Source organism: Chrysemys picta, chromosome 17, assembly GCF_011386835.1.
Source record: "Chrysemys picta bellii isolate R12L10 chromosome 17, ASM1138683v2, whole genome shotgun sequence".
NCBI lineage: Eukaryota > Metazoa > Chordata > Testudines > Emydidae > Chrysemys > Chrysemys picta.
The window spans coordinates 7,826,591-7,851,843 of record NC_088807.1 but is presented as its reverse complement, the minus strand read 5'-3'; the positions used below and the strand labels follow the sequence as shown (position 1 = coordinate 7,851,843).

The window sequence follows — 25,253 nt, the reverse complement described above, 5'->3', positions numbered from 1 at the left end:
CTTTCCATCTAACAGAGTTATCTAGGTTACTCAAACCTCTGATGAGACATTGAAAATTCTGAAAACACCATTTTCTGAAAACAATGTTCTTGTACAAGGAAGGACATCTTTTTGTTTTCAGTAGACTCTCCAGAGAACATAATGCTGCCCAATTCTGTGGCTGTTGAAGCATACATAAACTATCAGCAAAACACCGAGGTTATGCAGGCTGCATCCCAGACTGTCAGGAGCCTGGAAAAGCTTGCTGCCTATTTCCCTCACTACATACTCTACTCTATATGTACTAGTTTAAAAATATCTTCAATCCGTATTTCTATCCATGGACACAGCCAGGGGCTCCAGACACTTTGTGCTCCATGACTGGACCCATGATATGTATTAACATAAACAGTTCAACTTTACAGTAAATTGTTGATAGAATCACACTATTTCACTAGGAGGGTGGTGAAGCATTGGAATGCGTTACCTAGGGAGGTAGTGGAATCTCCTTCCTTGAAGGTTTTTAAGGCCCGGCTTGACAAAGCCCTGGCTGGGATGATTTAGTTGGAAATTGGTCCTGCTTTGAGCAGGGGGTTGGACTAGATGACCTCCTGAGGTCCCTTCCAACCCTGATATTCTATGATTCTATGATTCTATGACACTCACTACACACAGAATGACCAAGCTGGTTGGGGCATCAGAATAAACAGAGTGGATCCCCCTGGTTCTGCATATTTATTTCCACTGGGCGGAGTCTGAATGTTTTTCCTCAGAGATAAAAAGATGAAACAGTTTTTCAAATTTAAAAAAATTTAACACTGTTGGGGAAACTCTTTTGTGTTCAGTAAATCATTCCCTTCACTTTAGGGTTTTCCTAAGCCTGGGATCTGACCCACCAGTTAGGAGTTTCTATTATTCTCTTTCCTTCAGACGTTTGTGCACTTGCAGTGCAATATAAAAGCAGGCATAGGTCAATGTTCAAGATGGCTTCGTAAGAGAAGGACACTGATTCTATAGCCAGTGTCTTACTACTAGCTCATAAGTTCTATATAGCTATCTCACAGCAGGGTACAACACTTCTCACCCAGGCTATTGAGGAAGAAAGCACTATCCAAACCCTGTGCATTGACATCCTGCAATGTCTGGACACCTCAGTCAGCGGAATGACCCAAGTAAGTGACCTGTTGCTACTGCTTCTTGAAATAGGGACGTTCTTCCTTACATTCCTTGTACCTCTCCACAAGGAAGCTTTTTGCAGTCAGCATAATGGAGGAACAGCATGTCAAATTCATGTCAGGGATGGTGTGACCCCTTCATCGTGGAGTAAGTGGTTCACATTAGAAAAAAGATATAAAGCAACTTAACTGGAAGGAATCATGTTGCAGAGATCTTCTCTTAATTCTTTCCACTGTCTGAACCCCCCCTTCTGAAATTTAGATTTGGTGATCCTGGATCTGAACAGATATTGGGGCTGGGGCTGTGCCTTACATAGGTCTGTAAAGTTCTGGGTGAGTTTCTGGTGCTATCTAAATAGCTCCATAATGCTCTAATGCAGGGAAAGAGGATTCACCAAACAAGGCAGTGTATTTAAAAGACAGAGTGCGGGGGCACCGGACAGGTAGAGTGAGATGATGGGGAGAGAGAGATGGGGTGATAGGTTAGGGAAGGGTCAGTGAGGAATAAAAGGAGAAGCTACATGACAGGGAGGGATTCAGACAGCAGGATACTGGAGGTGGGGGAATGGAAATAGCTGTGTACTGAACAGTCTCGCTCTTCTCTGCAGGTGTTATGGCCAAGGCTTCTGGAGTATGTGGTGCCAGCTCAGTACACTGGTACTTTGAAGCCTCTCTGCAGATGCCTTAGGGAACTGGCTAAGAAAAAGCAGCAGGAAGGAGAAGAAGCTGCTTGCCTCGACTACAGTGGACCAGGTTTATAACAGAAACTCTTTCATTTATTCTCTCCAGGCCCTATGAAATGAACAGGTTCAGTCTGCTCCAGTTCTCTCGTCTGCAATCAGGAGGCTAAAATGAATGAGGGATGGTCTTGTGATTACAACATGGCCATGGGAGGGAGCTAGAAAACATGGGTTCTGTTCGCCGCTTGCCACCAAAATTCTGATGTGATCTTGGGGGAAATCACTTGATCTTTCTCTCTCGGCTTCCCCACTTGTGAAATGAAGGAGTAATTAATGCCAACCTCATAGAGGTGCTGTGAGGCGGAATTCATTCCTGTTTGTAAAGCATTTTGAGATGCTCAGACTGAAAGCACTATGGAAATGCAAATTATTATCAGCTGTATTCAACATTGGTGGGCACGTTGGAAATGGATAGGTGAATAACATCAGCAGGACTCAAGTATCAGGGGGTAGCCGTGTTAGTCTGTATCTACAAAAACAACAAGGAGTCTGGTGGCACCTTAAAGACTAACCGATTTATTTGGGCATAAGCTTTCGTGGGTAAAAAAACCTCACTTCTTCAGATGCATAGAGTGAAAGTTACAGATGCAGGCATTACATACTGACACATGGAGAGAAGGTAGTTTCTTCGCAAGTGGAGAACCAGCGTTGAGAGGGCCAATTCAATCAGGGTGGATGTGGTCCACTCCCAATAATAGATGAGGAGGTGTCAATTCCAGGAGAGGAAAAGCTGCTTCTGTAATGAGCCAGCCAGCTGGCTGGAATTGACACCTCCTCATCTATTATTGAGAGTGGACTACATCCACCCTGATTGAATTGGCCCTGTCAACACTGGTTCTCCACTTGCGAAGAAACTCCCTTCTCTCCATGTGTCAGTATATAATGCCTGCATCTGTAACTTTCACTCTATGCATCCGAAGAAGTGAGGTTTTTACCCATGAAAGCTTATGCCCAAACAAATCGGTTAGTCTTTAAGGTGCCACCAGACTCCTTGTTGTATCAGCAGGACTCTCTGCAAAACCTGGCATAATTAATGATAGTCTGTTTCTTTCCCTAGTGAAACTCCCTACACCCCAGGGGCTGCTGGCACGACTCCTGGTGAGTAGACCATGAGAAATGTGAAGTGGGACAGTTAACTATAAAAATCAGTTTTATAGCTAGATGCTTATAGACAGGCTGAGGAATGTCTATGATTGGATCTCTCTCTCTCCGCCCTCTCCTGAGACACACTGTTCTGCAACCTCATACTAGCTAGAATGCTTTCTTCTTCAGGACGACACTGCAGTAGAAGCAACAACGCTATTGTATGGTCTCCACAATGAGAGAGTCTGAACTATTCCCTCCTTCAGGAACAAACTGGTATTGTGCTGACAAAACTTAGCCTGTTCTTTCTCTCTCATTGACAGGTAGTAGCCTCATCCCCTTACGAAAGAGAAGGACATGGATGTGCTGCCTTGCAATTACTTGAGGCCCTGCACCACAATATCCACGCAGCAGTGGGTGAGATGTGGGTACTAAATATCCCACCTCTGCTGCAGTACATTGAAGGTAAAGTGCTGGTTAGTAGGAGTGCGGTCCATGGAGAATAGAAGGGAAGCCACAAAATGCAGTTCCGTATTGACATGTGTTGTGCCATTCCTGCTGCAGTACATGGGAACAGTGGGGAATTGAAATTGGGCTTCTAGGCCCTCACTTTTCCTTCACCTGGATAACTGTGAATCACTGGGGTAAATCCAGAGTTTAACCACTGAGGCCAATTCAATCAGGGCAGAATCAGGCCAGGAAGGTTTCAGCTGAATGGAAATTTTACAGCAGTTCCCCCCACACCTTTGCTAGGTTGAATACACATGAAGCTGGAGGTTAGTGAAATATTTTGGAGTTACATTTATAGTCTGATTTTGGAAACTGAATTTTTCTGAAAATTAAACCCCATGTTTACTTTCAAGGGTGATTCAATTAAAAAACCCAGAGTTTTTCTTTCTGTAAGGAAACCCGAGCCATAAAAGCTAGGTTGGCCAAGTGGGTGCCCTTTGTAGAATCTAGGTATTATGGGCCTAAAAATGTCTTTCACCAATTTTACAGTGGTATGAATCTATTGACCTCTGTGGAAAAAACCCTTCAGTCAGTGTAGGCCAAGGGTAGGCAACCTATGGCACGCGTGCCAAAGGCGGCACGCGAGCTGATTTTCAGTGGCACTCACACTGCCTGGGTCCTGGCCACTGGTCCAGGGGGCTCTGCATTTTAATTTAATTTTAAATGAAGCTTCTTAAACATTTTAAAAACCTTATTTACTTTATATACAACAATAGTTATATATTATAGACTTATAGAAAGAGACCTTCTTAAAACGTTAAAATGTATTACTGGCATGCGAATCCTTAAATCAGAGTGAAGAAATGAAGACTCGGCACACCACTTCTGAAAGGTTGCCGACCCCTGGTGTCGGCTTTGTCTACACTATGGGGTTATGCCAGCAGAGCTCCAATGACGTAGCTGTGCCAGTACAGTCTCTGTGGAGTATGACAGACCCTATGTGGAGCACAAAGCCAATATCTTTCTGAGGAACATCGGACCCCAAAATGTTCAAGTGGGTTTGATATTCAAAAAAAGATTTAAGAAATGAGCTGTATCTTCCCTAGTTGTTGTTGCTGTACAGAGTCCCCAGTATTACATTGTGCCGACATTAAAGAAGGGTAGGTTAGAGCTGGACCTTCAGAAACAGGGCCAGATTCTCAGCTGATGTAAATCAGTATAATTCCATTGACTTCAGTGAAGCTACACCGATTTACATCAAGTTAGGGTCAAGTCCAGAATCTCTTATTATGCAGGAAAAGTTTGTATTCACATTAAACCCAGTCTTCTGATGTGCTGAACAGTTTTGTGATGTGCTAAGCACCCTCAGCTCCCATTAAAGTCACCAGGAATTGGGAGTGCTCAGCATCTCACTCCTGGTGGGTTGACTGACCCTGAATAAAAATGCCAGCAGGGTACATAACATGATACTTTCTGTTGGTCCAACAAAGAACGTTGGCATAGGTCCCATTTAGCCTTGAAAGCCCAGGTATGTTACAGCTTGGCAGACCAGGAGTTTTAGAAGGACTGATTGCAAAGGAGATACCTGGGACGACTCTTCTTGCTAACCTAGGTGACGTTATTGTTTTGCCTCCTGCTTTATAGGAAACACAGAGAATTCCCTGGACCATGAACGGTGGGAGCACATGCTGCTTCAGGTACAAGATGGCTTTCAGCTGTATTGTCACAGCCCTCCCTCCCCCCTCCAGATGTATCAGCTGGGGAAAGAATAATGATAAATTATTCATTATAAGCAGAGCTGGTCAAACCATTTCATTTGCAACTTTTGTTCAGTGAAAAATGGCCTTTTTTATTTTCATGGGACATTTTCAAATTTTTCAGGTTTTTTTTTTTTTTTTTTTTTTTACACAAAACAAAGCAACCCCAACCCAAATAGAAAATGTTTAGTTTTTTGAAACTGAAGTTGATTTGGGTTTTTTTTTTTCCAATTGCTTTCCTGTTTGTCTCCTCCCCTCTCCGGCTTTTTCAGTCACAAAGTGGAAGAGGGGGAAACAGGCATGGGGACGAGGGATAAAGGGAAGGAAAGAGGGAAAACAAAGAATTGAATAATGGTCATTTTTGATTTTGAAAAGCAAAATATTTTTTGTTTTTTCGCTTTTCATTTGTGTGTTGAAAAATCAAGAAAACAAAAAAATCCCACTTGTTTTGTGAAATGGACTTACTATTGTTCAACCAGTTCTAGTTATAAATAACTCTGCATTACCACTGGGAACAACACAAAACTTAACCAGAAAACCAGCATGCTAATGGTGCTAATGCATCACTGGGGGACATTTAAAGGATTCTTTTTTTCTATTTGCCACTCAAAAGAAAATTTGCTCTGAGAAACCCAAAAAGGAAAAGAGACAAGACAAGGTTTGGTAACCGTATCTCATGGAGAAGCCTTTCTGGTCAGAAAGAGCTCTTTACAGCCTTGTGTAAATCCAGACAAGGAACATTTTTATGGTGAGCGTTGAAAATGAAAGGAAAGGACCTAATGACAAATAAGCCCCAGAAGGTTTGGAGTTCCATTTGGGGTTGGATTACACTCTAGAATTTCCCATTCCAGATCCAGCCTCATTTGAAATTCTTTGGGCTAAAAAATCAAAGAAGATTAGGTTCTCTTGTGAGGTTTCTGATATTTTCTGGCTGCTGTTCAAAATTCGGGCCTGAAACAGCAAAGTGCTGAGAGTTACTAACCTCTTGCTGACTTCAATGGGAGTTGAGGGTGTGACCCCAGGCCCTTTGGGTACCCAGTGGCAGAGGCCACAGGAGTGCATAGGATTACCAGGATTCCCTGGATCTGATCTCCATATAATCAAAGGGTGTCATGTAAAGCCTTTACTGGATACCTGTGCCACACGGATCATCATAATCATTGCACAGTGACTGGATGGATAATATATAAGGCATTATGGTTGTATACTGAAATTTATGCTTTTAAGGTCTGTGAGTTGGGGCTGGTCACCAGAAAGTGATCAACAAGTTTCTTTCAGGCAGGAGATGCTTATCTGCCTGAATGGCTGTATGTAGATGAGTAATTCTTCACAGTGGATGCTAATCAATAGAGCAACATTCTAATCAAGTGATTGCAAAGTCTCCAGAGGAGATTCGATACAAGAAAAACAAACAAACAATAGGGGGTACCCTGTTTACAAGTGAAGACAATGGATGCTTGGAACTATATCTGGAGGTCCAGAGGTATCCTGTACCAGGTATCCTTCACCTATTGGACGAACTGCCAGCTGGCTTGTCTTATGAGTGGAGGATCACATTTGGTTTGGGTGTTTCATGCTGGGAGAGAGATTTGGGGGAGCTATCCTTTGTGAGACAGGGGAATGTTTGGTTATCTAAGTTTAAGCTCTAGAAGTGTGTTATGATTTTATTTTTATGTAACCATTTGTTTACATTAATTTTACTTGCTGCTTCTCAAATCTCTGACCTTTGTGAATTAAACTCTACTTGTTTTCACTCTAAACGTATCAAAGTGAAGTATAGTTGTTTTCACTCTAAACGTATCTAAGTGTGTTAAATGGAGTGATGATGCTGAGGTGACACCGGTGACATGGTGTGTAGCAAACCTATGAATTCTGTGAGTGTCCAGTGGAACAGGGGCTGGACATTCTCGGGATGCACAGAGGGCTCGGCAGTTGGACTGTACTGATTGCTTACCTGTAGAAGGACAGTGGAGCCTGGATGGGGTGAGAAGGGCGTGCTTGTGTTTCCTGTGGCTGGCAGAGTCAGGAGCTGACATGTGGCAGGCACAGAGGAGGCTTCCTCATGCTAAGGGCAGGTGGTAGTGAGGTACCTCACAATCCTGGGGACCCTCGGGAGGTGGCATAAAGGGTCCATAACACTTCAGAGAAGGTGCCTGGTCCTTCATAGTCCAGAGCCCTTTGTTCAAAATTTATTAGACCCATTCTCCATCCACTATAGAATCACTCCTCAATGGTCAGATTTCTTGGCTCCATCTCATTCTCCAATTCACTGTCCATCTGGGTTTGGAGACTGAGAGGAATCATCAGGCAAAGGTTAAAGAACAACAGGCAGAGGAAGTCTGGGTTGTTGATGTTTATAGTTCTCAATAGGGAAATAATCTTCCCATGACACCTGAATATTGGAAAGTTGACAACAGAGAACAAGGAAGAAAAAAAACACCAAACAAACAAACAAACAAACAAACCCCACAACAACCCCCAAATTCTTGCAATTAACCATCTGCTTTAACTCTTGTTTTACACTCAGTTCCTAAGAACATCTCTGGAGATGATAGGTGACAGTGCCTGGAGCAGCCAGATAAGCCTTGAGTTGAGCCAGCAGATGGCCGGCTATGCCAGCCCCTCCAAAGAGAAGGTTTGTTATCTGTTAAGGCTTAGTTTCTAGTTAATTTCCCTTGAAATTCTGATTGGGGGGCTGCATAAGGCTTCTCTCAAGGCTTCATTACTTTATATTTTATTCTGCATATAAAATTTGTTTTTACTTGTTCCCTGCTGTCTTGCCCCCCACCCGCCCTTCCAATATTTGCTTGGACAGGCTGCTTGTCTGTACTGCATTGTTGGTTCTCTGGTTGGGCTAGATGATGGGATGTTTCTGCAGTAGGGATGCTTGGACTTGGCTATCTTGTTCCTTCCTGAGTGTTGCTGAGCTGGGTCTGTACTGACAGGCACGTTGTGTTACTGATATCTCATGGCTGGTCTCTTTCTTTCAGAGTTTCCTGTATAAGGCACTAGGAACGTCCTTAGCAGTTTGTCAGGACCTGGACCACGTTAAATCACAGACTCATAAATTTCTGACGACAACAGATTATACGGAAGCCCCTGAGAGAGAGGTGAGGACTCTGTCCCTCTCCCCACTTTACCAAGTAATCCCTGAATGCTCCCTGTGGGGCTCAGCTCTGAGTTGGCCTGGGACAGATGCCATTTTGCTTCATATCCTCTTCATTGCTATTTCACTCAGCCCCCGCTCCCCATGTGTCTCAGGCCTCACTGGCACTTTATACCACTTCAGGTGAAAGGAACGGACTCGTGGGTCTATCAGGCACCTGGTTAGATCCTAACCAGTATTTTTCTTGGGTGACAGGGAGTCATTTCCATCCTCGCATTCTCTGCTGAGAGCCACTTGGACCTCACCTTGAACGCACTTCAGGAGTTTGGGGCTGCAATGAGCAAGGTTAAGATTTCTGGGTTCATCGGCCACCTGAAGGTAAAGGAGCCAGGGGCTTCTCTCAAACTTTCTCTCCCTCTAAAGCAGGGGCAGCAACCCCGCAGTAGTGTCTGCTCTGGTCAGCTAGCATTGTCCCCCAATGTATGCATTCTGCGTGATGCCTGCAGTTAAGCAGAGAGGAGCACAATCTGGAGCTGGGGTTCTCTCAAATGATTTTTATCGTCTGATGTCTTTTCCATGCAAGCGACTGATGTCGTTCCCACATATTGTTCATGGGAGGGGCGCTCAAGCCATGAGACATCAGACGATACAAATCATTTGAGAGAACCCCAGCTCCAGATTGTGCTCCTCTCTGCTTAACTGCAGGCAGTCTGTTGTAAAATGATGGTAGATACACTGGAGGGTAGGGATAGGATACAGAGGGACCTAGACAAATTAGAGGATTGGGCCAAAAGAAACCTGATGAGGTTCAACAAGGACAAGTGCAGAGACCTGCACTTAGGATGGAAGAATTCCATTCACTGTTACAGACTAGGGACCGAATGGCTAGGAAGCAGTTCTGCAGAAAAGGACCTAGGGTTTAAAGTGGATGAGAAGCTGGATATGAGTCAACAATGTGCCCTTGTTGCTGTATAAGTAGGGGCATTTCCAGCAGATCAAGGGACGTGATCGTTCCCCTCTATTGGACATTGGTGAAGCCTCATCTGGAGTACTGTGTCCAGTTTTGGGCCCCACATTACAAGAAGGATGTAAAAAATTGGAAAGAGTCCAGCAGAGGGCAACAAAAATGATTAGGGGGCTGGAGCACAAGACTTATGAGGAGAGGCTGGGAGAACTGGGATTGTTTAGTCTGCAGAAGAGAAGAATGAGGGGGGATTTGATAGCTGCTTTCAACTACCTGAAAGGGGGTTACAAAGAGGATGGATCTAGACTGTTCTCAGTGATAGCAGATGACAGAACAAGGAGTAATGGTCTCAAGTTGCAGTTGGGGAGGTTTAGGTTGGATATTAGGAAAAACTTTTTCACTAGGAGGGTGGTGAAGCATTGGAATGGGTTCCCTATGGAGGTGGTGGAATCTCCTTCCTTAGCGGTTTTTAAGGTCAGGCTTGACAAAGCCCTGGCTGGGATGATTTAGTTGGGAATTGGTCCTGCTTTGAGCAGGGGGTTGGACTAGATGACGTCCTGAGGTCCCTTCCAACCCTGATATTCTATGATTCTAAAACTAGGCAAATATCTAGATGAGTTGATATACCCCCGGAAGACCTCTGCAGACCCTCAGGGGTACACAAGTACCCCTGGTTGAAAACCACTGATCTAAAGGATAGAGCAGGAGACTAGGCCTCTGGGCTTCCATTGCTGGCTCTGCATTTACTCACTGTGCAGCCTTAGGCAAGACATTTAGCGCCTGATCTTGTACCCACCAGTGTCAACGACTAAGTTCCCATGTACTTCACTGCTGTAGGTTCAGCATTTTAGGCTCTCTGTGTCAGAGTGACCCGTGGGAATGATGGAGATACTAATAACTCCCTACCTCACACAGTTATTATATTGCTTAAATACTGTTTGCAAGTGGTTTGAGATCTTTGGCTGAAAAGAGCTTTGCAAGTGCAAACTGCCATTGCTGCTGTGAGCAATTCCTCGGTCAGCAGCAGATCAGAATTCCAAGGCAAAACAAATCTCAAGAACTTGTCTCTAGTGACATTTCCGATTGTCTAGGACTACCACCATGGGAAAAGAAGCAAGACTCGCAGCACCCTGATGCTGACATACAGCAACGTGGCTGTTCATGCTCCAAAAGACCAGCTTCTCTCCCGAGTAGAGGCAGACATCACAGGGAACATCCTTCACCATTACAGAGCCAGTTGTCGGGTAAGAGCTTTTGCGTGCTAAGTGTTAGGGGCATTACTCTGAAGTTATAGCATTGCCTCTGAGTTTATAGAGAGAGGGCTTGTATTTTCTAAAACTCTCCTTTGAGCAATAATTTGTCACATAACTCACATTTAAAACTGTAATGGACGGAGCGTGAGCTGTCACATGTTGTATCATTTTTGTTGCTCTTCTTTGTATTTTCTCTAGTTGCTCTATATTCTTCTGAAATTCTGTAGACCACAGCTACCCAGTAATTCAGATGCATTCAGACTCAGGCTATTCAGAATAACACTCTAACTCCCCTAATATGTATGTGTATCTAGCGCTATCTTTCGCTACCCAAGAGAGACTAGTGCTAGCTTGTATTTAGTTGATTTGCTGTCACTCTGTTTCTTGGACACACTACTTCCCTTACCTCTTATCTGTCTTCTTGTTTGTCTGTGTGCTCCTTATTTCTGTTCCTAGGTGTCTGACTGCTGGCACTGACTCTCATCTCCGTGCAACCTCTCCACGTCACTTTGCCATTCAATTCTGCCCTGTCCGACTGAGACTCTCACTTAGGCATTGTCAAAAACAGTTGAACCAAACTGATATCTTCTAGTAGTTCACAAATGCCAATATTATGTAGTGTGGCCCCTGATATTGACCTCTGCAAAACACCCCCTCTGGATACATTTCCTGCCTTTTGGAAGATTTAACAATAGTGATTTCTCTCTGCTCCATATTCACCAGCCAGGACATTTTGAGGATGTGTGTTATGTTGGACATACATTGCTAAGAGCTGTTTTGCATTTTGTTTTTCAGGTGCTGGGCATCACTGTTACCAACAAGGTAAATTCTAAATAATCTGCTCTCAGCTCTTGCATTTTCTATACACAAGTTGCTTGTTTAAATTGCACAGAGCTTGATTTCCTTGCTACATCAAGCAGGAGTCCTGGCTGCTCTGGTGTAAGTGGACCTGGATTTATTTGATGAACCTGGGTTTTCTTTTCTTCTGAGGTGGGTGCAGAGCTGGGGTCCTCTGCCTTCTGGGGTCTGCGAACACCGCTCTCCTCTCCTGAGGCTAGATTTAATTCCTGATCTTTATCTTCTGGACTCTGGTTCTTCTCTCAGTTTCTCATCCACATCCTCTTGTTTCTCCTTCTGGATTATGTAGGACATGTACCTAAAATTAACCCTCATCCAGAATGTCACGGAGATTAGCTGTGCCATCTTGGAGACCAGAGACTTCCAGGAGTTCGAATTCTCTTACAAACAGGAGCTCCTTGGCTACATGCTGGTGAGTGATGAGGAGCTTTGAGGACTGAAGTACAAAGGAGTTTGTTGTAATGCAATAAGACTGGTTTTCCAGGGAGATGTTATTTTATCCATTGGCTGTGACTGTACTACTGCAGTTTCATGAGCTACTGCATGGCACCCCGAATGCTGGGTCCACTCTGAGCTTGGCAGGGATGCTGACATATTGTGGGCTGTAACTGGAAGGAATGGCTTGTGTCTGGTGAGTTATCTTTTTGTCATCCGTATAGCCTGCAGATGGCCCTACGGTCCATTTCAGAGGCGGAGAGCCTGCTGAGCCCGGTGTCTGTTTATTACAGGTCTGGCATATGGCCCTATTTCAGGGTGTGAGAGGAAGACCTCTCTGCCTTTCAAATCCATTTCCCATTTTTTATGTCCCTATTAATGCATTTCAGGACTTCATTAAAAAGGAACCACTGGATTCCCTGGCATCTCCAGTTCGCTACAAGGCAATTCTTGCCATTGGACATCTGAGGTAGGCTATTTTCTGCCATGTTTCCTGGCACTGTGATGACTTCTTATTTGTTAATTCAGGAGTGTCAGGTTGGGAGCAGTCTGATGCCTGCAGGGTTTGGGTCACATGCTGCTCACCAGCAGAACTTTCGTTCTTGAGGGTTTGAATGTGTCCATTTGGAGGTTTGTGCTTGAAAGACACAAGACTGGAGGTTGTGGGGCATGTGGTACAATGGAGGAGAGTTCAGCTGGGGAGGGAGGTGTCTGGCTAGCTGGCAGGGGGAAGGAAGCTTGTGGGTTTCTCTAAAAAGGGGACTTGACGCTTTAGCTTTACTTCTAGATGAGCCAATACTTAATAGAGGTACAAAGAGGTGCTCAGCTGCAAAGTGAAGGGTTGTTTGCATTTGGGGTTCTAGACTGGGGCACTCTCTAGCCATTGGACCCACTCTTTTACTTGGAGGTGGTACTGAGTCTAATGCATGACTTTTCTCCCTATCTTTCTTCTGCCAGCAAACTCAAACCATCTTTGACCTTGGAGGAAAACCGTGAGCTCCTTGATGAGTGTTTCAAAAGTTTATTTCCCCTTCCTTCCTTGGAGAAGATGAAAGAGGAAGGCGAGACAGCAAAGGATGCTCTGCATATACAGGTACGTGACAACAATTCTCCTCTGGCACCATCCACTGTATTTCTGCCCAGCAGGCACTGGGTGATGGCAGTCACACATGGCCTCCCTGGCAAGGTTATGGTTAGCTTTCCCCGGCCCACACACACAAATGATCCGTGCTGAGCCTCACTCCTTCTCTTCTGGTTTCAGTCACTGTACGTAGGGTCCGTGGAAGCCCTTGGCAAGCTAATGAAGACTTTGCTGGAGGAAGAACCAACCGCAGACTGGTTCCAGGAAATGTTTGAAGTGAGTAGACCATTGAACCACGGTGGAGATTGTTTCTTGTGTTACAGCAGGGAAGAGTCAGAGATTTAGGGGGTCAAGCTTCAGTTGTGGAGGAGTTTTCCACAACGGAGTTAATTTTAGGGAGAAAGCACTACATTCTTCCTTGTGATAAGTGGGCATGTGCCCCATTGAAATCCACGGAAGCTATGCCATTTTATGCCAGGGCTGGATTGGGATTGAGTTCTTACAATGGAGTTGACACTACTTGGACCGGCAAGAAAATCACCACGGCAGTAGCCAGATCCAAGAGAACCAGATGAAACTGATCACTTCTTCTAAGAGGAATTCATTACTATTGAGTTAAGCCCTGTGTATGGAAACTCATTCAGAGGAGACTTCCTGTTCCTCCGACATGAACAGAATATCTTGAAGAGCTGAGGGGTGGGGAGTTTGATGCACCTTTAGTATAAAAATGAAGTTATAAAAGGCGGGGGGGGACTTCTCTGCTGTTATTCAAATTAATATAAAGAAATGCTCCTCTCTGACATTGTGCCACTCGACGTGGGAGAAGTTGCCCAGGAAACAGACCACAGCAGCAGACATCAAACAGCATGCAAAGTGCTAGACAGCTCCCATCAGACAGTCTACAGCAGACATCACATACACGGGCCCAGATTCATCTCTCATGTAACTCCTTTGGCTTCAATCACCAGAGGTGAATCTGGTCCCTGGGACTTATATATCTAAGGGACTCTTCCGTTAGACATGTAATTCCTTTGTTACACCGAGGTCAGATGCTTTGGAGAGGGATTTTAGTGACAATTAAACCTGTTGAAGAGGAACTTTTGGGAGGGATTTTCTGGTACTAACTCTGTCCATTCCCCTGCTCTACCAACAGCTACTAAGGCCATGGTTCAGTTCAGAGAAGGAGTGGGAGAGAGAAAGGGCCTTGCAGGCCAGCACCCAGCTGCTGACTGCCTATCAAGAGGCAGTTAATAGCACAGTGAGTATAGCCTCTTACTCTTCCTTGAGCTGACTTCCCTGCTTATATCAGATGTGACACTCCATGCAAATGCATGACAAACTCTTCCAGGGCGGCAGCTGGGATCTCAAGGTGACTAAGATCCCCCTGCTTCCAGAAGAGAGGTTTACACAACAGTGCTGTGACCACACTCCGGGCAGACTGCAAGAAGTAGAGGGCAGCCAATCCCCCAAACTGATGGCTTATTCTATCATTAGATTCACCAAGTCAACAACAGAAGAGCTCCCACCCTACTTAACAAGATGCCAAATGCAGTCTCCTTTTGGCAGTCCAGACCTTGGCTCCCATCTAAACATCCAAGTCTTGGAAGAAGGGGGAGGGATAGCTCAGTGGTTTGAGCAGTGGCCTGCTAAACCCAGCGTTGTGAGTTCAATCCTTAAGGAGGCCATTTAGGGAAGTGGGGTAAAAATCTCTCTGGGGATTGGTCCTGCTTTGAGCACAGGGTTAGACTAGATGACCTCCTCAGGTCCCTTCCATCCCTGATATTCTATGTGTAATATAGTGAGGGGTTACTGAAAACCTGGCTCACCATATGTGAGGTTCGCTGATCATAAAGGACCGGATGCTTATCCCCAGGTCAATATGAATCTCAGGTCTTTCCTAAATATCATGCTGTCAGCCAGTCCTTAATAACTAAATCTAAGATTTATTGTTAAAAGAAAGAAGAGAGTTACAAATGGTTAAATGATCAATATCCATACAAGTGACTTTCAATGTTCTTAGTTCAGGATCACAACAGTGATGGAATAAACTGCTGGTTTGTAAAAGTCTCTCTGGAATCATCCCAACAGATCAGAATCCAAAGGCAGCTTAGATGTAAAGTCTGTTAGTTTTTCCATGCACTTTCCAGGTTATTCCAAATGATTCTTTGGAAAATCTCTGTCCTATGACTTACACTTTCCCTGTTCAGAGTTTAAGCAGACTAGAGATGATAGGCTCAGGCCCGAGCCTTCTCTTTTATAGCTATTCTAGCAGGCTGACAAGCCGACCTCACAGAAATTGTCACAGAAGGACCTTCCCCCAATGCAGATCACCTGTTGTACTTTGCTTTGAAGATAATCTTCTATTATCATTCTATTAACACAGTCAACTAGTTACATTCCTTCACATAAGGTAATTAGCCGTTCTTCCATTATAACACAGATAGTTAAGCTGAAGATAATGTAGAAATGATTGGTTTCCTGGAGTGTCTTACAGCTTTGATTTTAAGGTTAACTGAACACCTTGCATACATAATTAAGGCAATTAAGACATGAAAGGGAATTAGCATCTACAAGCTAATTTGGTTACATTGTGAAACTTCTAACCGGGTCTAGATAAACACAGACAAATACACTTAGCCTCTATTGTTCATTTTTGAATGAGTTGATGATTGCTAGACTAATACATCTCTTAGAAATTCACATGCAAGTGAACTGTCTTGATACAGTAGAAGCGCCGCTTGTTAAGTTATTATGGGTCATACACAGGTTGACTGGTCTGCCAGTGTCACAAATGCATTCTTGGTTCTTATGCTCCCAGGATGCTAACGCTGAATTTCTATTTAATCAGTTAAGAACATAAAACATAAGAGTGGCTATCCTGGATCCCCCAGAAGAATGGTTCATCTAGCCCAGTATCCTGTCTTCTGACAGTGGTGGGTGCCAGACGCTTCAGAGGGAATGAACAGAACAAGGGCAATTGTCAAGTGAACCATCCCCCGTTGGACAGTCCCAGCCCCAGCTCCTGGCAGTCAGAGGTTTAGAGACACCCAGATCATGGGGTTGCATCCCTGACCATGTTAGCTAATAGCCATTGATGGACCTATCCTCCGTGAACTCATCTAATTCTTTTTTGAACCCAGTTATACTTTTGGCCTTCACAACATCTCCCTGGCAATGAGTTCCACAGGTTGACTGCATTGTGTGAAGAAATGCTTCCTTTGGTTTGTTTTAAACCTGCTGCCTATTAATTTCATTGGGTGACCCCTTGTTCCTGTGTTATGTGAAGGGCTAAAGAACACTTCCTTATTGACTTTCTCTACACCAGTCATGATTTCATAGTTCTCTATCATATTCCCTCTTAGTCGTCTCTTTTCCAAGCTGAAAAGTCCCTGTCTTTTTAATCTCTCCTTGTACGAGAAGTTGTCCCATACGCCTAATCATTTTTGTTGCTCTTCTCTGTATTTCTTCCAAATCTAACATATCTTTTTTGAGATGAGATGACCAAAACTGCACGCAGTATTCAAGGTGTGGGGGTACTGTAAATTTATACAGTGGCATAATGATATTTACTGTCTTATTATCGATCCCTTTCCTAATGGTTCCTAACATGTTGTTATGGTCTTTGACTGCATGTTGAGCAGATGCTTTCAGAGAACTGTACACAATGACTCTGAGGTCTCTTTCTTGAGTGATAACAGCTAATTTAGACCCCATCCGTTTGTATGTACAATTGGGATTATGTTTTCCAATGTGCATTACCCAGTTCAGTACAGGAATCAGAGGCACAATGTTATCAGATGTGCCCGTCACTTTGGGTAGGCTCATTGATTAGGGTTACTCTTCTGGGGGAGGGGGAGTTTTCTGTAATTCTGTTAATATGCTGCTTATGTCACTTGTGTGTTCATATGGAGCTCTACTCCTTCTTTCTACAAGTCCCCTCCCAATGGAGCTCCCAATGGAGCTATCCTGCAGGACCTAGGTTCCCCGGGGCTAATAACTAGAACTAGATGAAGATGCGCACACACACACACACTAGCAGAGCAAGTCAATCAGCACTCCCCTGGTGATCCCCTCATATGTCCCTGTATTCAGTGGGCTGGGTTAAGCAGCACTTTCAAGCTGGTACCCTTATGTGCCCCTGGTCTCCATAGGCTGGGTTGAACAGCACTTTCAGCTGCCCCTCCCTTATGTGCCCCAAGTTTAACACATCCCTATCACACTTTCACATTACAATTGTACTGGGAGTAACACACTTGATGAGCAAACCCCACAGTATTTTGGGGCACTGCAGGGATCTTTAGCTTAGGTGCAAGAAGCGTTGCTGCAGAGTAAATGGGGGAAGCTAAAAACACAAAAGAGTAAAATTCAGAGAGAGAGAGAGAGAGAAGCAACCAGCTGAACCATAAAAGTTATTTATTGAATAATAGTGATAACTACACAAGGAGCTAAACCAACAGAACAGTTACATTTTAAAGGTTAACACCTGAGGTAGAAAAGAAAACAGAGAGAGTCGGATCTCCCCCACTCCATGAGGCTTGAACTGGTCGGGGTTGCCAGGTGATGGTGGTAGCTCAGGGTCCTGAGTGCTAGAGACAGGCAGAGCCCCCAGCACGATCAGGAGATGGAATCCCAATGGAACTGATGCAGAGTTTGGGTCTATACATCAGAACCCTTACTTGGGCATAGGTCGGGGGGTTTGTAGAGAAAATACAATGGCTCAAGGGAGAACACTAGATTTGTTCATGGGTAAACTGATGGCTCAAGGATTTTCTTTAGGCTAGGCCAGGGGTAGGGAACCTATGGCACACGTGCCAAAGGCGGCACACGAGCTGATTTTCAATGGCACTCACACTGCCCAGGTCCTGGCCACCGGTCCGGGGGGCTCTACATTTTAATTTAATTATAAATGAAGCTTCTTAAACATTTTAAAAACCTTATTTACTTTACATACAACAATAGTTTAGTTATATGTTATAGACTTATAGAAAGAGACCTTCTAAAAACGTTAAAATGTATTACTGGCACCTGAAACCTTAAATGAGAGTGAATAAATGAAGACTCGGCACACCACTTCTGAAAGGTTGCCGACCCCTGGGCTAGACAATAGGAGCTGATCACTCTTGGCTATGGATGTTGTTTTCTTACAGGGAGCTTGCAAGGCAACTAGGCTGCTACAGGATTTTGGGATATCAATCAAAGATTTATTACTAGAATTGCTCTGATAATTGCTGAGCTGGGTGTGTGCAGGTGTAAGTTCATTAGCATCTGGAGCAGGGATTCCCATGATGCAGTGCGTCCCTGCTTTTCTAGTCCCAGAGTTCAGTGCGGTTCCCCATTCCTCATTCTTTATGCAAATCCCTATCCCATCTTTCAAGCAGATGAGGCTAGGGGAGTTGTCTCTGTTCTACATTCTGGATGCAAAAATGGAGCCGTCTTAATCTTGTCACCCTTGTCAGGGGGGGTCTAGGTGTGTCTCCCCATGCCCTTCATTGTTCTCTGCAAGCCTTTTCTCCGATCGGTTTTGGTTCAAACAGAGACGGGGTGAGGGGTGTCCTTCATAAGTCACACAGGCTAGATACTGCGCCCTGGTTCCCCAAAAACACAGAGCTGACTGGTATCAACAATAAGGATGGCAAGTGAAGTCTAGTACAGCTGGAGAATGTTCATTCTTCATTCTTTTGTAATTAGACTCAGGAAACTTTTAATCGGTTTGGATCTCTGATTGGACTAATAGCACCATACAGCTGTGATTCACTGGCCACGTCCCGTCAGTGGGTGGTTGACTGTATCAGCTGCCTTCTCTGTTTACAAGGTGAGGAGACCATTAGCAGGTATAAGTAATTCTTCACCATTAGCAGGTATAAGTAACTCTTCACCTTCTTTCACTGTTGTAATGTCCATTTTTCTGCCTGTCTAGTTCTTTCTGTCCTGTCTGTTAGCACTTAGATAACAGAATGGTGGGCATCTTGTAAATACCTCATTAGAAGAGAAGATTATGATGTGTAAAGAGCCTAGCACACTTTTGGGAACTGTACAAATAATAAATGGTCTGCATACAGGTAGATAACTGCTAAATTCTTGTCTACATAGGGACACTAAGGAAAGTTAATCCAAATGAACTAAAGGTGTAAATTTAAAGTGGCATTAAACACATGTGTGGATGCTCTGATTCTGAATTAAAATGGCCCTTATTAATTTTAGTGAATTACATGAATGAAACTAACCTGAAATAAGGCCCCTTTAATTCTAAATAAGTGTGTCCCCATAGGTGTTTAATGAAGTTTAACTAATGCATTTGAAAATTAATTTGGATTAGCTTTCTTGACTATCTCCATGTAGACAAGCCCTTGGTACTGAACATTTTCATTCTCTTTACCCTGCCACTGGCTGTATTGGAGGGGTTTCCTGGAATAATTCTTTAAACAAAAAGTTCTTCCAGCAGCCCTCTGTCATGAGCATTCAAAGCTACTGGAGTAAGTGTAGGCCATTTTCCCCTCTGTGAAAGAGTAGGATATTCTTTTCACCTAATGGTTAGATGTAAAGGGATAGGGCTTGGTTATCGTTTAAGGCCATTTCCAATTAGGGTGACCAAACAGCAAATGTGAAAACTCGGGACAGGGGGTGGGGGGTAATAGGAGTCTATATAAGAAAAAGACCCCCCAAATCGGGACTATCCCTATAAACTCGGGACATCTGGTCACCTTATTTCCAATTATTATTAATCAGTCCTAAAAAACAGTGTTGGTGATTCAGAAACAGCAGAAGGGACTCCAATCTTTGCATGTACAAGATAGAAATCCCAGCATTGTTTAGAAGTGACTGATGAGCCTGGGTTTCCTGCCGAAGTTTTTGTCCAGCCCCATCTCTTTTACAATGAGAGTTTGGTGGAGGGATTCACCTCTACATTGGAACCTGAGATCTATCTGCATGACTTGTACTTGACTATGAGATTAGATTTAAATACTGAGAGCAGAGAGGCTACTGAAACCAGACACACCCAGAAAGCTGCTCCAAGCTAAATACAGTGCTTGTTCAATCCTGTATCATTCACAATAACATACCACTACTGTTAACTTTCAGACATTTAGGGTGTAATCCCGACTCCATTACAGTCAACAGGAGTTTTGCCATTGACTTTGATGGGGCCAAGATTTTACACTATGCTGATAACAGCATAGCACATGGATCCTTCTATATGAATATCCATGCAATAGAGGTTCAGTTTCATTAATCGTTACAGTACTTTTTCTCCTTTTCTCCACTCCAGGCCAGTCCATGAACCTGGGGTCAGCGGCGGAGGAGCTGAGATGTCTCCGTGAAGCACTAACAGCTCCAGACCCGGAGGCTCTGTTTCAGGCATCTTCCAAAATGGCCAGGGTAACTGACTCAAAAAGCTTGTGCGGATGTTCTAGTGACGGGGCACTATTCATTTTACATTTAAGCTTTTATGATGCCTTTCCGTACTTGGAGTGAGCTGTGGGAGCGGGGCATTCATTGCTAGTAACCAGCAAGATGCTTTTCATAGATGTGTGCTATGAATGCCATGTAAAAACCAGATTCCACAGCATGTGGCACACACATGAAAATACGCACGCAGCTGCGCACACATGTACCTATCCAGCCATCCATGAGAAAAAACTGTGTTAGTTAGAAACCACCCAGTCTTCATTCTGTCACTTTGTGGGTTTGCCTTAGCCTATATTTGTGGGCATGCCTCTCTTTACTTCATTTTATAAGTTGTAAAAAGATGCAGTGTATATCAGAGAATACAAACTGGAAACTTACCTCCTGCATATCCAGTACAATGTTGTGCTAATTGTGCAACAGAGGCTTTGCCTCTAACCTGATATCATTAGTGTAGAATACAAAAATGTCATATATAGACTGTAGAGAGAATTGTAATCACAAATGGCTCGCTAGACATGAGGCTCATTGACAATTTGTTGATGCATATATCTTTTCATAGAGAGATTAGGCCTCCATTTTTAAAAAGCCAGACATCATTGCAGTCTCTCCTGTTTTTGATTTGTTCCCAGGTTGTGAGTGAGTACTTTCCCTCAGAACAGGCCACAGACTTTATTAAGGCCACATTGGGTGGTATGCTGTCTGCCAGCCCCACCTGTGCCACGGCAGCTGGACTGTGGATGAAGATCATCCTGAAGGAGTGTGGAGATGCCATGCTGGACAAGGTAAAACGGGAAACTGGAGAGGTTTTCTGCCTAAACTCTAGGCTTTTAGATCTTTGCCCTTATGTGTAATGAACAAAAATCTTGCTGTTTCTCCCCCTCGGACATAGAGTCGATTCCATCTCTGTTCCTACCCTAAGACAGGCAATGGCAGAATCAATCGCAGTAGACAGAGATAATCCAAGGGAAAAGGAAGATGGTTGGTTATTTATTTGTCTAGCTTGTTGCCACAGTATTCAGCCAAGAAAGGCTTGAAAAAACAGACTCTGGGGAAAATACAAGAAGACAGAATGACTGGCACTTGGAGGCATCCAGTTCTTAGGAGGCCTATGGCTAAGGGCTACCTGGATAAAAATAGCACTGTGGTCATTCCCAGTCAGTCTGGAGCCTGGGCTCTGAGACCCACCCTCTTGCCAGGTTTCAGAGCCTGGGCTCCAGCCCGAGCAGGAACAGCTACACTTTTACACTGCTGTGGGATTTTTTTTGCTGTGTAGACGTACCCTTTAAGAATAGAAGGGGGGAGGGAGGGAGAAAACTATAGTGTCTTTGGGATCCACTATTTATATGCCTTATTCTGGAGCCCAGTGCGTTAGGGCTAGATGAAAGGAGCACTCCACAAATCTTCTAACAAGGCTGGTGAAAGGTCTCAGGACAGGGAACCCTCGCAGCAGAACTGCCATGTTTGCCCAATGTTTTGAAGATGTGAAGGGCCAAGAGTGACTATGAGAGGTCATCACCTGTTCATAGTCCCAGGCATTTGCACACTGTGTTTAAAGCACTTGCATATTTTGTGCTTGTGGTTGTTTATGAACTCCGCATTCTTCGAGGCAACTGGTCAGATTTGGCTGCTTAAATCACACCTGCAAAATGTGGGCAAGCAAAGCCTTCTTTTATGCATGCGAACTGGTTTATTTAATGCATAGCTGGGCACCACCACATTAAATTACCTGGTATGTATATGTGTGTGTCAGTGTTCGTTTTTACAGCCAAGTGTGGGCAATTTTTGTGGGTTAAATTTATGCAGACATATTTGAACATTTGTTTCTTGAAGTGAAGAATTTCTAAAAAAGGTTTTGTAGAATGAATGAAGAGAAAGAAAAAGGGACATTTCTTTCTGGTTTTGTTCCTTCCAGGTGCCAGATATCCTGGTTATAATATATAGCCACATGCCTGCTATCCAGGAGGGCAGCTTGAGGCAGTTCCTGGTGGAGGCGGTGTCCATTTTAGCTCACCGTGACCTAGAGACAGTGATCTCCAGCCTCCTCGGCCAACCTCTGCCGATGGACAGGTATATACCGCTACCTATTGCATTTATCTTGGTGAAACATGGATCCCACCGCTTTACTGGGAGATGTAGGGCTTTATTTAAGCAGCAGACAGTTTGGGATAATTCCTAAAGGTTAATAGCCTGGGTCTTTCTACAGGAAAGTCCAAGAACATGTTAAGGTGGGGTGCGGAGAGAAACTAAGTGTCATTCTGTTTCCATTAATTAATAGCTGCTTTGATATCCTAAAGACCTATCTTTACTGGTATAACTGGAGTGTATTGTTGGAAACATCTACCTCTCTAGACACCTGAATTGACCTCACTCTGGAAATTAGCAGTGGCTGTTGGTTTCCTGGTAGCATGACAGCTTCAAGTCCAAATCCCTGGCTGATTACAAAGAATAGAGCCAATATTATCATCAGACCTCTGCTTGGTATCAGTCAGGGTGTGGCTGCTAGAATAGAGTTGCTGTCCTGGGTACTTAAAACTGGACTGGAAGCAGATCCATCATTTCATTTAAAGATCCCTAACTGAGTTATCAGTTATCAGTGCTGGAATCTAAGACCATAAGAACGGCCATACTGGATCAGACCAAAGGTCCATCTAGCCCAGTATTCTGTCTTCCGACAGTGGCCAGTGCCACATGCCCCAGAGAGAATGAACAGAACAGGTAATTGTCAAGTGATCCGTCCCCTGTTGCCCAGTCCCAGCTTCTTGCAAACAGAGGGTAGGGACACCCTTTGTGAAGGGGACATAGGATGGCCACGAATATTTGGTCTCATAGTTGTATGTCCAGTGTGGCAAATTGCCGTCACTATTATGTTGTGTCCCGCACTTTCTCCTCTTGTGGGGGTGCAGGGCACTGTTTCTCACCCCTGAACTGGGGTATCAACTGTCCCATTAGTGTCCCAGAAAAGGGGAGTGGAGAGGGAGGGACCTGGACCCACCCACTACTCCAGGTCCCAGCCCAGGGGCTCTAGGGATAGCAGTGAACCACTTGAACTAGCGATTCCTTCCCCTGGGCTACTTCCCTCTCCGGCCCTTCAGCTTGTGGGGTTTCCTGCCCTCTCTCCGCTTGGGCCAAGTTTCTCCCAACCCCTTGTGTCTGTGGAGTCCCTCTGCTCTGCACGAGCCGGGTTTCCCTTTACCTAGGGTCTTGGTCTTCTGGCCCGCCACAGCACTTCTCCAAACTGCTTCCTCCAAACTTCTCTCTGTTTCATCACCAAACCACTCTGCTTCAACTCCTCCAACTGTCTGATTGAAGCAGGGGGGGGGTTACCAGGTGACTGGCTTTAGGTGCTCTAATTGGCTTAATTGGTTTCAGGTGCTCTAATTAATCTGTAGCAGCCTCTCTTCCCTCTACAGGGACTAAGCCTCTCATCATCCTGGGGCTTACATATCTCCCATCTATCACTCTCCTGCTGTCCTCTGGCCGTGCTATATCATACCAGTTAGTAGGAATATGGCTTTTCCTTCATCAACTTGCCTTCCAAACCCTAGATCTTTGTAGCCACATGTTCATGATTCCATATTTACTGGAAAATGGGAAAGCAGGAACTGAGGTTGGCGCTCTGTGTCCTGTCCTTCTGAAGTCTAGTATTAATGGTGAGGCTGCAGTTATACTAGGTCACTTAACCTAGTTCTGTAACTGGAAACTCAATATTTAAACACGAGGAGCGTTAAAGGAGGACAGTACTCCTAACTTTCTCATCATTGGCAAGGAGAACATTTGGTCTTTACTTAAATATGACGTATTCAGTCTGAGCCACAAAAGTGTCCAGGGGTCACATGTAACTTCTGTTAAATTGCAGTGACATCACTGAGCTGTGGAGATCTCTGGGGGGAGACCCCTTGCTTGCCACTCAAGTCCTAAAGATCCTGATAGACAGGATAAAGACTCCAACAAGACAAGAAGGCCGCATCACCTCAGAGACTGAAATCGACAGGGATTGGGCAGCTGCTGAACCTCTCTCAGTAAGTAAAGACAGACACGTCTTTCAGGCTTTCCTCTGCCCTGTGACAATCCTGCTGATGCAAAGCTAGAAGTGTGGTATAATATTGCTGTGTGGGCACTTCTCCTCTGATATACTGTTTCCCTGAGTCCAGCTCTGCTGTCTGTGGAACAAATACGGCAGGTTTAGAGTACGTGGCTGATTTACTTAATAACATCTGGCAATTAGCAAGTCTTTGAACCAGGTTTCTCACAGTGCTTTGCAAATATTCCTTAGGACACACAACATGCCTTGGTAGGTCATCCACATTTGTACAGATGTGGGAAACTGAGCCGCGAGTTAAGCGAGTTGCTCGCAGTCATTCAAGTTACTGGCGGAAGTGAGAATTTCGTACAGCAGATCTCAGAAGGGGAGAGAGGGTGTGATGGTGTTGGGAAGAGATCTCAGTTTTTACCATTCTCTCCTTTCAGGCAACATGTGCCATCTTTGAGGTGGTGTCGGCACTGGCGTCGAGCAAAGCTGTGCAGGAGCTGTTCCCAGAGTTGTTTCCTGTTCTCCTGCAGCAGGTCAGCCGAACCCTAGGACAAGAGATGCCTTTGCCCAGGACAAGCAGCGGGATGCTATTCCGAGAAGACCTACAACATACTGAGGGCGACCCTTGCCGGTAATTAGAAGGAAGGGAGAGAAATAAAAAGAATTCCAATAGAGTTGTGTGACGCTCCCCAGGAGTTCCCAGGGTTACGAGGTACCTTACCATTGCCTGCCCTTAGAGTGAGGAAGTCTTGTCTGTGCCTGACGTGGGTCAGTTCCCTGAAACGACCAGGCTCTGGCAAAACAAACACTGCCATCCAGGCCTCCTCAGACTCTTTGTACAAGTTAGTGATAGGCACACACCAACCCCCGAGTCTTCTGACCGTTCCATATAGTGTCCAGACCTTTCTCCACTGAACACCCACAGAATTACCAGG

General features: G+C 44.6%; 1 protein-coding gene across 1 annotated transcript; it reads left to right on the top strand.

Moving 5' to 3' along the window:
- Positions 1-1,705: 1,705 nt before the first annotated feature.
- On the top strand, positions 1,706-24,376 carry LOC122173073 (maestro heat-like repeat-containing protein family member 2B). The gene is made up of 19 exons (XM_065571824.1): positions 1,706-1,907; positions 2,952-2,992; positions 3,301-3,442; positions 5,072-5,124; positions 7,712-7,819; positions 8,175-8,294; positions 8,546-8,668; positions 10,346-10,498; positions 11,303-11,329; positions 11,655-11,777; positions 12,190-12,269; positions 12,758-12,893; positions 13,062-13,157; positions 14,035-14,139; positions 18,570-18,693; positions 20,149-20,258; positions 20,918-21,070; positions 22,201-22,355; positions 24,145-24,376. The coding sequence occupies exons 3-19, from the start codon at positions 3,400-3,402 to the stop codon at positions 24,374-24,376; spliced, it is 1,941 nt and encodes a 646-aa protein (XP_065427896.1). The 5' UTR covers positions 1,706-1,907; positions 2,952-2,992; positions 3,301-3,399.
- Positions 24,377-25,253: the final 877 nt, after the last annotated feature.

Bases quoted from the DNA above. Each gene is read 5' to 3' on its own strand.
- LOC122173073 (XM_065571824.1), top strand. From the start codon at position 3,400: ATGTGGGTACTAAATATCCCACCTCTGCTGCAGTACATTGAAG. The intron at 8,295-8,545 runs GTGAGGACTCTG...CTTGGGTGACAG, and splicing joins CGGAAGCCCCTGAGAGAGAG to GGAGTCATTTCCATCCTCGC. The intron at 21,071-22,200 runs GTAAAACGGGAA...TGTTCCTTCCAG, and splicing joins GAGATGCCATGCTGGACAAG to GTGCCAGATATCCTGGTTAT.